This window comes from Thunnus maccoyii, chromosome 8 (assembly GCF_910596095.1).
Source record: "Thunnus maccoyii chromosome 8, fThuMac1.1, whole genome shotgun sequence".
In the NCBI taxonomy this organism is placed as follows: domain Eukaryota; kingdom Metazoa; phylum Chordata; class Actinopteri; order Scombriformes; family Scombridae; genus Thunnus; species Thunnus maccoyii.
In genome coordinates this window covers 11,062,876-11,076,778 of record NC_056540.1, presented here as the reverse complement: position 1 = coordinate 11,076,778, position 13,903 = coordinate 11,062,876, and the positions used below count along the sequence as shown (strand labels likewise).

Genomic DNA, 13,903 nt, shown 5'->3' with positions numbered 1-13,903 from the left:
CACACACACAACACCCCCCACCGACTACTCACAATCCAGATCAATACCTTACAATCTAATTTTTATCCATTTTTCCATAAACCCCGAGATTGCGTTTATTTGCAGAATCCGACAAGCTAAATAAAGCATCGCTTGAACATGTCAGGGAGACTAATGCATGGCTGGAAATTCATACACAGAAAACAGATGAGTAGAGCTTTTTGCTCCTAAAGGAAGGTAGAGGCTGAGGCTGGGAGGAGGAGGAGAAGGAGGAGAGGATGGACGGGAGGAGGGGGGGGGGGGGGGGGGGGCACTAAGAGATTCTACAAATCAATGGAGGTGTGGATGCTACTACAACCTAAGCTGTAATTGTCTGTTGCAAAAAGTGCATGTCGACAGTTAACAATACCTGACAGCGTAGATCCTCAGTAGGAGAATGCAAATTCTGGAAATCTAGATGAAAAGTGCATGTTTGAATTAAGATATAAGAAAACATAAGAAATCATCCCCTCGGTGAACGCCGTTCATTTCAGCAGGGTGTCAAATAATCTACATTCGAAATTCATTTACATCATCATCATGGAGCAGATGCTCCTGTAATAAGAACGGAGCATGCTAAAGAGGGGAGACAAGCCACATGGTGCAGAAAATTAATCTCAATCTCAAATAGAGGTGTGAATTTCCTCGCAGTTAAGACTGTGCGCAGTAAATGTGAATGTGTGCAGCTATCTCAGCTGCCCCTGTCTCCAGCTGGAGACTAGCCGTTTTAATCAACAGCAGGCCTCCACCCAAGCTCAATAAAAGACAGCATTCGCAAATAGGAGCAAGACAAGTAATTGACCATCTCGTGGTTGCACCCCACTTTTATTGCCAGATGACTACATGCTGCAATTGAGTAGATGTGCTCATGTATGCTTGTGTATGAGTGTGTCATATGTGCATATTAATGTAGAATATGTCTGTAAGTTGTTGTTTCTGTTGAAAAATAGACTTTCTCACTGATTTTCTCACTAATTGCACCAAACTCGGGATATCAACACAATCAGCATCAAATATATTTTACAAATTTGAAGTGCTCAGGGAACATCAAGGCACCATCTGAGCAAAACAATCTCTCTCGCTGTGCGTGACAAGCAGATTTCATCACTATGTGCGACAGCTTAAATTAGTGCTAAAATATATCAAAACTTAACAGGGCATGTTCATGCTTGCAACATTTACTGTGGCATCATCTGTGTCTGCAGTGTGTAAAATGACAGACAACTGACAGTCCTTTCTTCACTCCTAAAACTAATTTGGAGCACAGAGGCGGGCGCAGAGAGACGAAGAGAGATGTCAGCAGCATCCCAGCTGGTTTAAATTCTGTTCTTGACTTTTGTCTTTCCCCTCGCTGTTCCTGCTCCTCCTCGCCGCAACTGAGTGATGTTTCCTACACACCTAATCTGCACTCAGCGCTGAAAAACTACCCCTAATGTTTGTCCGTGCGTGTGTGCCGATGCGTGGCGGTGCGCGTGGTGCCGGCCTTAATGTGAGCCAGCAGAGCCTTTTAATATCAGCAGAGGCTGTAGTGGAAGCACTAAGCAGACAAGGCTGCATACTGAGGAGGGAGGGATTGCCTTTTGAACGACAAGGGTGATTCATCAACTCCTCCAATTTATGGCCAGTGTCTCCGTGTCACACACACAAACACACACACACACACACACGGGACCAAGTGGCAGAGAGTATTATCACTCTATATTGCATGGAGAAAAGAAAAGGGAGAGCTTCTCTGATGAATGTTACAAAGACAGCAATCCAGTAAAAGGTGATACACAACCAAACATGGAAATGCATTTATACAGGGGAGAGGGGGAGGGGGCAGGCAATGACCTGATAATGAGTGAGAGAGAGAGAGAGACAGAGAGAGAGAGAGAGAGAGAAAGAGAGAGAAAGGGAGATTAGGGAGAGCTCTCAGCCCCAGAGGTGCATAAGGCAGAGGGCAGAGAGAGGAACAGAAGGGGGATAAGGGGATAAAAAGACAGAAGAAGAGCAGAGACTGAAAAAAAACATTCTTTTATTCTTATCAGTGGAGAGCTTAATTGCCTTTGATGAGTCTAATTGGAGCTTTCTGAAGTCTAATGGCAGAGGATTCCTCAGAGACGGCAGAGGACACATTACTGTAATAGCTTCTCTCCGAATCTCCTCTGCACCAAAAGTCCCCTGCTTGTCTCCTCTGTCCTAAACTACAGCTGAATTTTTTTTCCCCCTCTCATTCACAGACGGGCGGTTGTGGAGTATCAATGATCACGCAGAGGCGGGCTGGGGGAGTACACCTATAGATGGGTAGTGTGTGTGTGTGTGTGTGTGTGTGCATGTGTCGGGTGTGTATTTGCAAAGTAGCGGTAGCAGCAGTATTGGGTATGTGTTGACTTAATTAGGTCTGTGAGCTGCTCGCTTTCCTCTCCTCAGCAGAAGTTGATTAGCAATGCCAGCTGTCCCCAATGTAATTCAGTGTGCGCATATGTGTGTGTGATTGTGCGTGCACATGTAATATATGAGTATATGCATGTCTGTTAGTGTGGGGTTGTGTCGATGTGTGTGTGTTTGCGCTAGTTGCCAGCTGCCACGCAGTGCTGCCAATCCTCCATGATTAGTACCCACTGGCAACTGGGCTCAAACTGGTGCCAAACAGACCCAGGAGGGCAACATGGCCCATGGTAATCCTCCATCCCTCTCTCCCATCCTTCTCCTCTCTTCCTGTTCTCATCCACCTTTCTGTCTCTCCACCCTCATCAATTGCTTTGTCCCTCCAAAAACGCTCTGCTTATCCTCTCATTGAGCTCTGCCTCTCATTCAAGATACCAAATGTGAGCAAGTTGGAGAGGTACAAGTAAAATGATAAAACTGGCTGATAAAGAAGGTATGGGAGAGGTACAAATATCCGTTCAGGGTACAGAGCTGTGGCTGAAGTGAAGTGTGTGAAGAGTAGAACTGGGATCTATGCCTCGACACGGTTGACTGTGAAGGTGCCAGCGCTTGGCAAGCAACATCACAGTGTGTGTGTTCAGCTCCCAGTGGATGACCTCTGCTACCTCTCACCTGTTGAGATTCTTCTATGTGCCTCCATAGAAGCCAAGAGGCAGAGAGAGATAGTGAGAGAGAGAGAGGCGGGGGATGAATTCATTCAAAGAAGCAAGTTTTGAATAAGTGAATGTGACAAGGTGAAAGAGTGGAGGGCTGGGAAGAGATAGGGCGTTTATGCATACGGTTCCCACATGTCTGGCACATTAAAAGGCCGCGCACATACATACACACACCTACGCATATTTATATACACACAGCTCTACGGGTTTGGCAGAGTATGGGCTGTTGGATGGCTCTGGCATGGCAAAGGCTGCCTACCCATCTGCCCTCTGTCTTGGTAATGCAGTTAGTTGTCAATGTGCATGTGTGTGCTTGGAGTACATTTACACATACATACAAACAAACAAACGCAGGGAGCCTATCGCAGCCTTTCCCGTAAGTACACAAACACAGAGTCATAATTATGACGCATAGACATGGATTCTGTCCATGCACAGTAATTAGGACACATACGAGCTGCAGAAAATGCATGCCCACGATGCGACGCACACACTCTCTCAATTGTGATTTTGTCAAATGCTGGCAATTCCAGCCGGGGCTTACAGCCTAAGTCTATCAGTGGTTGAGATTACAGACAGATTTATGTGATTCACAGTCTCCCCGGGGACCTGTGGCCTCGCATTGGTTAATCACCGCTTCACATTCACTCTCTCTGCCGCTCTTTTCACCGCATGGCTATAACTCTGCACCGATACACTGTGATGTAACACTCATGCTATTCATGCTCCTGCGCTCACCGTCAAAAATCACACTCTCTGTACAGACCTCTTCCTTCCTTCATCACACTTTCGACAGGGTTAAATTACAATAATCCCACTAATCAAAAGGTTAAACCTCCCCCTGACCTTCACCTGCTTCATAAAAGAGGGCAAACACTTTTCCTCCTCTCATCTGTAGGCTCCTCTCCTGAATTATTGAGTCATGTTATTGAATTTTAAATTGTTTAGCATGCACATTTTTCTTCAGAAACAGTGAGGAGAAAATGACAGCATATAAACTGAATCACATTACTTTTAGCAGATATAGCAAAAATACAGACTTAATAAAAACTTAAAGCCACTATGTGTTGACTTTTTATGTGATTATCGCATTTTTCAAATGATTCCGATGGCACATGTTTCTGTTGAGAGAATCCTGGAAAAAATTGCATCATTGTCAGCCAGCAGACTGGTAGATGGGGGCTGCATCATCACCTTCTTAGATTACATGTTAAATTAGCGTCATTAGTAAGCATTAGTGTGTAGGTAATACCTGTGTAGATGAAGCGTCCAGGTGTGCCTTTGCAGAACTGTTTGGATTTGTAGGACAGTGTGACCTCCACCACCCCGGGGATGTGTCTAGGTGGAGTCTGCACTCGAATGGCATGGGGGGTGATCAGCTAAGGAGAGGCAGAGTGGGCAGAAAGATTAATACAATGAAACTTCATATTCAAACGTATGTGCTCAGGGGACTATTCTCGGTTTGCCTCAGACTTTTCCTTTGCAGCCTCTGACTTTCTTTCTTTGTATAATCAGCCTGAAAATGATGTGTTAGTGCTAAAGCCCTCAGGTGGCCGCGTAGCCCAAGGCAATGTCACTGTGAGGCTTAGGATGGTTATCAGTGCTGACATGGAGTCTGTAAGAGGGGTTCAAAAGCAGTTATCTGTTTATGAATAAAACACACCTTCCTCTGCATATGTCTATTACGCAGTATAAGTAAAGGTAATATGCTCGTCTGTGCTGCCCCTGTGTCTTTGTCTGTCAGCACAGGCTGTCTAGCTGCCGTTAGCCACATTAAAGCACCACTGTGTCTTAAACAGGCTCACTTAGTGTGGCTGATGAGCCCACTCGCCATGTATGTGTGTGTACGCTGAAGGGTCTTTGAAGGAAAACGGTAACAAGACAAAACACAGATGAGACCTTACTGAGTGCTCGTTTTCTGCACGCTATGCTGAACTAGCACTCAAAGCTAGCAGCGCTCAAAAGCTATCAATGCTGCTGCCAGAGCCTTGTGTACGTGTGTGTGTGTGTGTGTGTGTGTGTGTGTGTATGTGTGTGTGTGTGTGTGTGTATGTGTGTGTGTTGTTCTAACTGTCCCTTTCATTGCTCACTTAGCTAAGCTTTCATTCCACCATTGTCTGGCCCCATTCACCTCTCAGCGAGATAATATAGGAGCTTTTTATAGAATTATTCCTTTACTAAAGAGAAAGCTGTTTAGCTGCGCCGCTCGCTGACCTTCAATTTCACACATACACAACATTTACATTTTAGTCATGTGGCAGATGCTCCTTACAAAGAGATTCATACAGTACGGTTTGCACATTCCAAGAAGGCAGATACTAGTAAAAAAAGAGAGAGAGGGAGCTGAACAGATACATGACAAGAAACTAAGAGCTGCCACAGAGAAAAATGAAAAAGCAGGCTGCTGTTCACAATTTGAAATATATTTGATATGCATGTACAGCAGAGATTATTTTGATTATTTTTCACTTAATTATTTGTTTAGTCTACTAAGTGTTAGAAAACCATGACAAATGCCTATTGCGAGTTTTGTTCTCAGTTTGCTTATTTTTGTTTGGACTAGTTTCAATGATGTGAAAGCTGGAACTAGGAAATGTTTATCTTTTTAACTTTATAAATGGCTTGAAACGATAAACTGATAATAACAATTGTAGATTCATTTTCTGTTTGACTAAATGCTCAATCAACTGATAGTTTCAGCACTAGTTTACAGCAGTGGTTCCCAACCCGGGGGACAGGACCCCTCCTAAGGGTCCTAAGATAAATTTGAGGAGGTTAGAAGATGATTAGAGGAATAAGTAAGAAAAATATATTTCTGTTACACAAATTTTTCTTTTTCTGAGGGGAAAAAAAATACTCACAACTTAAGGCCATAACCTTTGTCGATGGGGTCACAGGCAGGCATTACTTTGTTTTAAAAGTGCCCAAAGCCAAAAAAATGTGTGGAACCATTGGTTTATAGTAATGCATGAAGGCCTATGTTTATTATTTTAAAATGTGGTCAGAATGCACACACACACATATTTGTTCTTTCAGGTGAGCAGATAGTGACTAACCTCACTCCAAACCAACATGGTTCCAAAGATGACCTGCAAGCCGTCAAAGAAGTTGTCCCCGATGATGATGACTGTAGCGCCCCCTGTGGTCCAGCCTTCACTGGGGCTGATGGCTTTGATGCTGGGGGTTGCTAGAAGAGTCACAGACAAAACAGATTAGATGCTAAGTAACCTAATGACAGCCCATAAAGGTCTTCACTACTGGCACCATGTACAGTCAGTCCCCTCTTCTGCTTTCCATCGCTCACACACAGACACACACATATCACCTCTCTCCTCTCTCCCAGGGGTCGAGGGTGAGCAAGGAATACAAATCAGAGTGATTATACGCACCCCGTTATTAAACATCACCCCTGCCCTGTGTGTGAGGGCAGTGGCGGTGCACTTGTTTTATGACACGTGGCAAAGCGTGCGGGCGTGTAAATGTCAGGTGTGCTGAGTGTCTGATCAAAGGCCATGCGACCGGGGAGCAGAGCAGAGCCAACAGTAGCTCTGCCCTCTGAATACTCTGCCTTCATTAACCAAGCATTTAGCTCTTGCTCAGCTGTCTGTTTCATATCTGTGTAGCTATCTCAGCGCCTGTCTTATGACCATACAGGCTCATATCAGCTGGGTAAATTTTAATGCGTTTTGTAAGCTTTCAGTGTTTTCTCAGTTATTTTTCTCCTAAAGCACTTTTTACCATATCTTTTTACAGTATTGAGTTTTCTGCAGACATGACAAAATCAGTACAGCAATTGCAGGACATTATCTGCAACAAACAACCAAATAACTAATTGGTGAATGGAAATAAAATAATAATAATAATAATAATAATAATAATAATAATAATAATAATAATAATAATAATAATAATAATAATAATAATAAAAGTAAGTGAAATGGAAAAAGGCATATAGTAGAATAGACAATAGATAAAGAGGATCGTTGGGAAGGAATAGTCAGGGTCGCTCTCTCTCTCTGTCTCTCTCCAGTGAGATCTACTTAGGAAACACCATCAGCATCAGGAATAATAGTGAGGTCTTTGATAAAGACTAGCAGGGAATTCCAGGTCTTGTGAAAGGATTTCAGAAATCCTTTCAGTGAGAATTTTAACTTTTTAAGTTGTATGAATTGTAAAACTTCCTGTATCCACCTGTAGTGTGTTGGGGAGGAGGCATGTTTCCATTTAAGAGGGATGGAGCATCTGGCCAACAGAGTGGTAAAGGCAATGACACGCTGTATTGTAGTGGGCATATTTTGAGCTAGGGGGAGACCGAACAAAGCAGGCAGGGGGTTAGGGTCTATATTTGTGTTGAGGGCCTGTTCTAGAGTTTAAATTACATTGGACCAAAACATCATTCAGCCATGGGCATGTCCAAAACATATGTAAATGGTCAGCTGGCTTTTACATCTATTTCAGGCATCGCTTCTATTGAGAAATATTTTTGCCAATTTAGCGTTGGTGAAGTGGGCTCTGTGGAGCACCTTGGACTGCAGTAGGCCATGCCTGGCACATCTAGATGAAGAGTGCACCAGACTGAGAATGTCGCTCTACTGGCTGTCGGAGATGTCAACACTCAAGTTGTGCTCCCAGTTGTTTGAGATTTTGTGAGTCACTATGGGACGCTGAGAGCAAATCACAAAATGTAAAGAACAAAAGGAAGATGATATGTCATTAAAAACCCAGGGTGGCCAGAGTCAAAAAGTTTGCAGCTGGCCCAATAAGGGAGTTTATTGTTACAGGCCCAAAAGTAGTGGTGGAAATTCTGAAGCGCTAGGCCTCTTTCAGACTTGGGGAGCTGGGGCATTGATCTCCTAAGACAGGTAGGGCTAGTTGCTCCAGAAGAACACATTTAGCTGCCGATCGAGACTGGTGAAAAAGGATTTGTTGACACAAATTAGGATGTGTTGGAAAAGATATAAAAATTTTGGCTGGAAGACCATTTTTATAAGATTAACACGGCTCACAAGAGCTAGGGGAAGGGAGGCCCACCTGTCTAGGTGTCTAGAGGCTCGATAGCTATATTAAACAACAGGGGAGAAAGTGGGCATCCTTGACGTGTCCCACACTGCAAATGAAAAAGTGTTGATTGAATGCCGTTGGTGTGTCCAGATGCAAACAGGGAAGCATACAAAAGTTGAATCCAGGAGATAAATTTAGAGTCAAAGCCAAATCTTTCTAAAATAAAAAACAGATAACCCTACTTCACCCTATCAAAGTCTTTTTCCGTATCAAGTGCTACTATGATTTCAGGTGTTGGATGAGTGAGAAAAAATAATGTTAAATAGCCTCCTAGTGAAAAAAGGATGTCTCCCTAATGCAAAGCTTGGCCATTATCTTACAATCTACATTTAAAAGCAAAACTGGTCTGTACTGCAAGAAGGAGGGTCCTTATCTTCCTTCAGAAGCAAAGCGATGGACACCATAGACAAAGTTGCTGGGGATCGGCCTTCATGAAAGGAATCATTTTACATCCTCGCTAGATTTGGGGCTAATAATGTAGAATATGCCTTGTAAAATTCAATTCGAATTTTGTCGATTTTGGGGTATGTTAATAACTGACGAAGATTGAGGGTCATTGGGGAAATCGAGGGTCATTCAGAAGTGTAGAGATTGGTGTAGTATTCAGAGAAAGACCTATTAATTTCAACTGGATCAGAGATAAAACTACCACTGGGCGATTTGATTCCGGGAATTAATCTGGAAGCACTGATTGCACAGGCCTGTTGAGCTAGGAGCCTCCCAGCTTTGTCCCCCTGTTCAAAGAAGCATTGCTTGGATTGTCTCAATTGTCTCCCTACTATGCGTGTCATCAAAAGGTCATGCTCCGAATGTAATAGAAGTCGTTTTTTATAAAGGGTGGGTGAGGGGGAGGAGGAGTATGGAGGAGCTTCAAGTTTGAGAAGCTCATCTGCGATTTCTGACAGCCTAGCCTTTTCAACCTTTCTCAATTGTGAAATATAGGAGATAACCTGTCCTCGGACATAGGTTTTGAGAGCCTTCCACAGAGTGCCACTACCAACATTAGGGGTATCATTAAATTCAATATAGGAACGAATATGTGCAGCAACAAAGTCTTTAAACTCGCTATCTGACAGCAAGCAAGAACTGAATTTCCATAATGTAGGGGGGGTTATACCAAGAAGAAAATTGGTGTCAACAGATGTAGGGCCATGATCTGAGGTAACTATAGGATAGTATTTGCATGAACTGACAAGATGTAACACATTATTATCAAGCAAAAAGAAATCAATCTGTGAAAAAGTGTGGCGCACATGTGAAGAAAAGGAGAAAGCTTTACTTTGGGGTTTTTAAATCTCCAAGGGTCTGAGATTCCTAATTGGGATGTGTAGTTCAACACTACATTGGCGGATTTGGGTAGGGTGGCTTGTTTAGGGGACTATCTGTCACGACTCACATCTTGAACCAAATTAAAAGCTCTGCCTATAATTATGTGGTGATTGTCTGCGTTTGGGATTTTAACGAAAAGGTTTGCAAAAAATTGGTCGTCATCCCAGGTGGGTGTATAAATGGAAACCAAAATTCCTGGTGTGTTCTGTAACATGCCCCTCTAGCTTTATCGCAGAATTTTGAGTGGAATAAGTGGCTTTAAAGCATATTCTTTATGTATTATCGGACAAAGTACATGGAATAACAACAATAAACCACATTTTCAATAACTGGTATTCAGTGTTCTACTTGACCTTATCTGTGGGTATTATGGACTCAGAGATTACTGGATGTGATTGAAGAAAAGAACAGCATTGGGAAAATACATGTTTATACAAGCTAAATCTCCTCTCCTTAACAGATAGGCAGCTTGTCAAACATGCTGTAATTCTGTAAAGCGGCATAATCCACTTTAGAGTAGGCTGACTTTTTTCCCTGCAGCCTAGCCTTTTGCTCTTTGCCTGACTCCCTGTTCTGTTGATCCTCCCCAACAAGCTGGAATGATATTTAGCCCCCGATACGCCTGCAGAGATCAACGTTCACCAAGCAGCAATCTGTGGCCATAATCATGGCCTAAGATGCCTCCTTTTCACAGCCGCTGATATAATGTGCACTCCATGTGCATGTGTGGGTGTGTGTGTTTGTGTGTGTGTGTGTGGATTAACCAGATGGTGGAACGTGAATCCATGTGATAGGATTATACTTTGGGGTGTTCCTCGGTGCCATCTGTTCAACTCTATGCACTGCTCATCTATTACCGCCTGAAATGGGCCCCCAAAGTTGTGTATCCTGCACACAAACTCAACACACACACTGCCATGCAAAGAGAGAGAGGGGAAGAGAGGAAAAAAGAAAAAGAAACTGGTCTTCTTTCTCATGATTTCATCTTTTCTTTATACTATCAATCATTTTTACTCCTTCTTGTCCTCACTTACGTATCTCCTTCACTCCCCCTCTGCTCTGTTCTTTCACTCCTGTTGTTCATCCTTCCAACCCCCATCATCAGGAGAATAGAAAATCAGAGAAGAGGAAATTCCCAAACAAATCTCTCTGACACAGGGAACATCTGTTAGTGTACTGTGGGCTCTCTTCTTTCTGTGTAAGATCCAAGCCTCGCTGACGTCTCCAATATGTCTCATCTTTCTGAACTTTTCTAATCGTCTGTGAGACCAGTCATAGGACAAGTGGTCCACCTTACCTCTGGAGGATAGTCATTAGAAAGACTTAACCATAACATTCAATCTTAATGCAATCTACTGTAGGCCATCATGTAAATCCCTTCTTAGTTTTTTTGTCATTATCATCCCTGAGGTTGACTTTCCTCAAAGAGAAAAAAAATATGTTTCTCTTATTCAATGTCTGGGAAATCGAAATGAGAAAATAACTGGATTAGGGACTTGGGAATCAGTGCGGGCTCCTAAATCATGTGCACATGTCATTATGAAGTATTACAGGTTTGGGTCTGACTGTGCATGCGGGGGTGTGTATGTGTGTGTGTGCAGGGGCTTTTGTGTGCGTATGGGTGTGTTTGAAAACCTGAGGGATGGGGAGTGATGGAGGGCTGGAGGATAAAAGCAGGTCTCCGAGGAAATAAAGCCAGTGTTGGCTTTAAGCAGAACAGACCTCATAAGACACATAGTGCTTATGCGAGGCAGAGTAGAAGGCCCAGAGGCAGAGACCTGAGGGGAGCAAGCCACAAGGGAGAGACAAGAGACTCACTAGCTACCACTCTCTCCTCTCTTAGTGCGAGTTAGAAACACTACAAGAGAGGAAAGTGAGAATCCGAGAGGAAGCAGGAGAGAGATAAGAAAGAAAGTGAGAGAGTAGGTTTGAGAGGGATAGAGCGGAGACAGAAGAGGGGTTGAGCATGGAGCCAGACAGGGGGAAGGGGGTGAGAGAGGGAGGGAGGGGAGGGGAGTTGAAAAGAAAGAAAAAAAAAAAGTGAGGAAGACAAAGAAAGCTCGGAGAGAGAGCCTGGTGTTTTGTTCTTGCTTTTAATACCGTGTTCCAGGTAAGATGGTGTGCCTTCCGAGGGGTCCAGTCTTCGAGCTCGGCGCCCGTGTTTGGAGTTGTTGTGCACGAACATGTTGTCAGAAACGGCCAGGACATGACCCTCCACGCTCACCGTAGTCGACACTACCACCTGAGAAAGGAGAGACAGATGGAAACCATAGAACTGGGGGTTCAACAATTATAAACTCAAATCTCATAAACAGTAATCCTCACATTGATACATACAAGCCTAAATAATATATGTGTAGTAGTGCATCGGTTAAATCCCTGTAAAATCGTATATGAATTAAACATAGAACACATTAGGAACACGTTAACACCTATGATGTTGTATTTCCTATTTTTCCTACGCTTCTTAAAGAGATTCATGAAAGTAATCAAGTACTAATGTCGAATGTGTGCACTTTCCTTTGAAGGGGAACCTTCTGCGTCTGTACAGGAAGCAAAGCTTTTTATTTCACCAGCACTATGTGTTGCACTTCCTCCAGCTTTACTTCCTCTTTATGTTTGGAATCTTTACCTTGAAGGGTGTGAAAGTTCTTAGTTGTGTTTACTTTTGGTGTTTTGTATATGTGACATTATGGTGTTTTAAACCTTCAGTAATTGATTTTTGCCGATTTGAGGGCAGGGGGATCAAGCTGTGAACACAACACTCATATATTATCACTTTTTATGTTGATATGGCAAACTAGATAGCAAACAGTGGCTAATTTATACAGAGAGCAACATTAGCATTCATTTGGAGTCCTGTTTCTGGCCACCTGATGAATATAAGTCCAATAATCACTATATCTTAGCTCTGTTTTCAGTCAACCACTGAGGGATATACTATATATGGTGGTTTAGCTGCAAAATACAAATTTTGTCTGTCTGCTGTTTGGTGCTAGGCAGGTAGACAGTGGGTTGTTGGAGCTTTTGGAGTTTTTAACTAAAAACAGCTGCCTGGTATGAGAACAGTGAGAATGAACCAAAGCAGTAAAGTTGTGGGACAGAAAATCTAAACAATAAGCTTAAAGAAGCTATAAAGATTCATCGAGCTGAGGGAAGCTGCAGCTGATGGCTGTTGGTGGGTTCATCACTACAAGCGACCCCTTATTGTTTATAGCCGGTGTGTAAAGTAGAGTGTTAAGTAAATGTACAGACATTTTTATGCTTTGGAGCTAAGATTTCATTTATTTTCATGCATAAATCTGCTAATAAGAAAAGAAGTTTGTCAAAGCATGTTTGCAATGCTAGAGTGTTGAGACCATGTTGGCTAGCGTGGGGTATTTTGTAAGTTTGCTCTATTTTTTTGTTGTATTAGTTGACCGAAAGAATGTTTTTTTGTGATTTATTATATTGTATTAGACTTGTTTTATCTTTTTGTATTGTTAGTGCATACCGTGCTCTCAGTTCTGGACTTTTCCCTGTGAAGGCACAGAGAGCGTTTGAAGAGAACCTGTCAATGCTTTTGTTTCTTTACAATTGCATACAACAAAGACTTAGACTCGCGGCATACTGTTTGCATGCAGGTAGTTGCATCTCACCTGAAAACGCCTCATGTCTCTAGGGTTCCCTGCATTCTTCAGGCAGTTCTGGTTGCACTTCAGGAAGAACTTGAGGAAGAACCTGCACATCCAGAAAGAGAAACAGGGAAAAGAAGGAATGAGCTAGTCTGTCAGTGAAAGTGCCATATGAGCCGTTTCACTAAAACATAAAATACAAATAAAACAAATAAAGTAGCCGTGGCAGACAAGGCTCATACACTATTCCACCTTCATCCATCAGTTGTTTATGACAAAGGCAGTTTTCTATGTAAAAACAGCTCCAGGATATTGAGTAAGATGCTACCTTGTATATCCATCTCCGAGCTGCTGTCACAGCTTGCCATAAACTCACCGGGGCAGACACAGGCCCCCCCCCTCCCTCCCCCAGCTGCAGAGCCGTGTGACGGAGGTTGTGCTGTAGCTACTATGCAGCACAGTGTTGCCATTCCTGCCTCTCTCAATCTCAGTGTGAGAGACCACATCAACAGCACCTGCCATGCATTATTAATAGGCTGAGATGGCAAGTATGGCTACCCACATCAATACTTAATGAGGGAGGGAGGGAGGAGGGTGGGTCGGAGGAGTAAAGGGGGGGGGGGAGTGAGAGGGGGGAGCACCGGAGGCCTGAAAAGCAGAAAGGGGATGGCTGACAATTTATTCCCTAGCCCCACCCCAAGGCTCGAAGCCTGACAACTTCTTCTTTAACTGAAACTACAGTAAATCTCTCCACTCGCTCTCTTGCATTGTCTCTCTCTCTCTGAAAAAAGAAAA

The 13,903-nt window shown here is 43.2% G+C and overlaps 1 protein-coding gene across 4 annotated transcripts in view; it reads right to left on the bottom strand.

Moving 5' to 3' along the window:
* The window catches only part of ebf1a (EBF transcription factor 1a), a 58,050-nt gene that overhangs the window by 15,079 nt on the left and 29,068 nt on the right, over nucleotides 1–13,903 (bottom strand). For all 4 annotated transcript variants that reach the window (XM_042419677.1, XM_042419678.1, XM_042419680.1 and 1 more), the window contains exons 7-10: nucleotides 13,133–13,214; nucleotides 11,595–11,736; nucleotides 6,161–6,291; nucleotides 4,357–4,483 (exon numbers count right to left, since the gene is read on the bottom strand). In XM_042419677.1, the coding sequence (XP_042275611.1) occupies nucleotides 4,357–4,483; nucleotides 6,161–6,291; nucleotides 11,595–11,736; nucleotides 13,133–13,214 (482 nt within the window). The remainder of the gene's footprint in view (nucleotides 1–4,356; nucleotides 4,484–6,160; nucleotides 6,292–11,594; nucleotides 11,737–13,132; nucleotides 13,215–13,903) is intronic.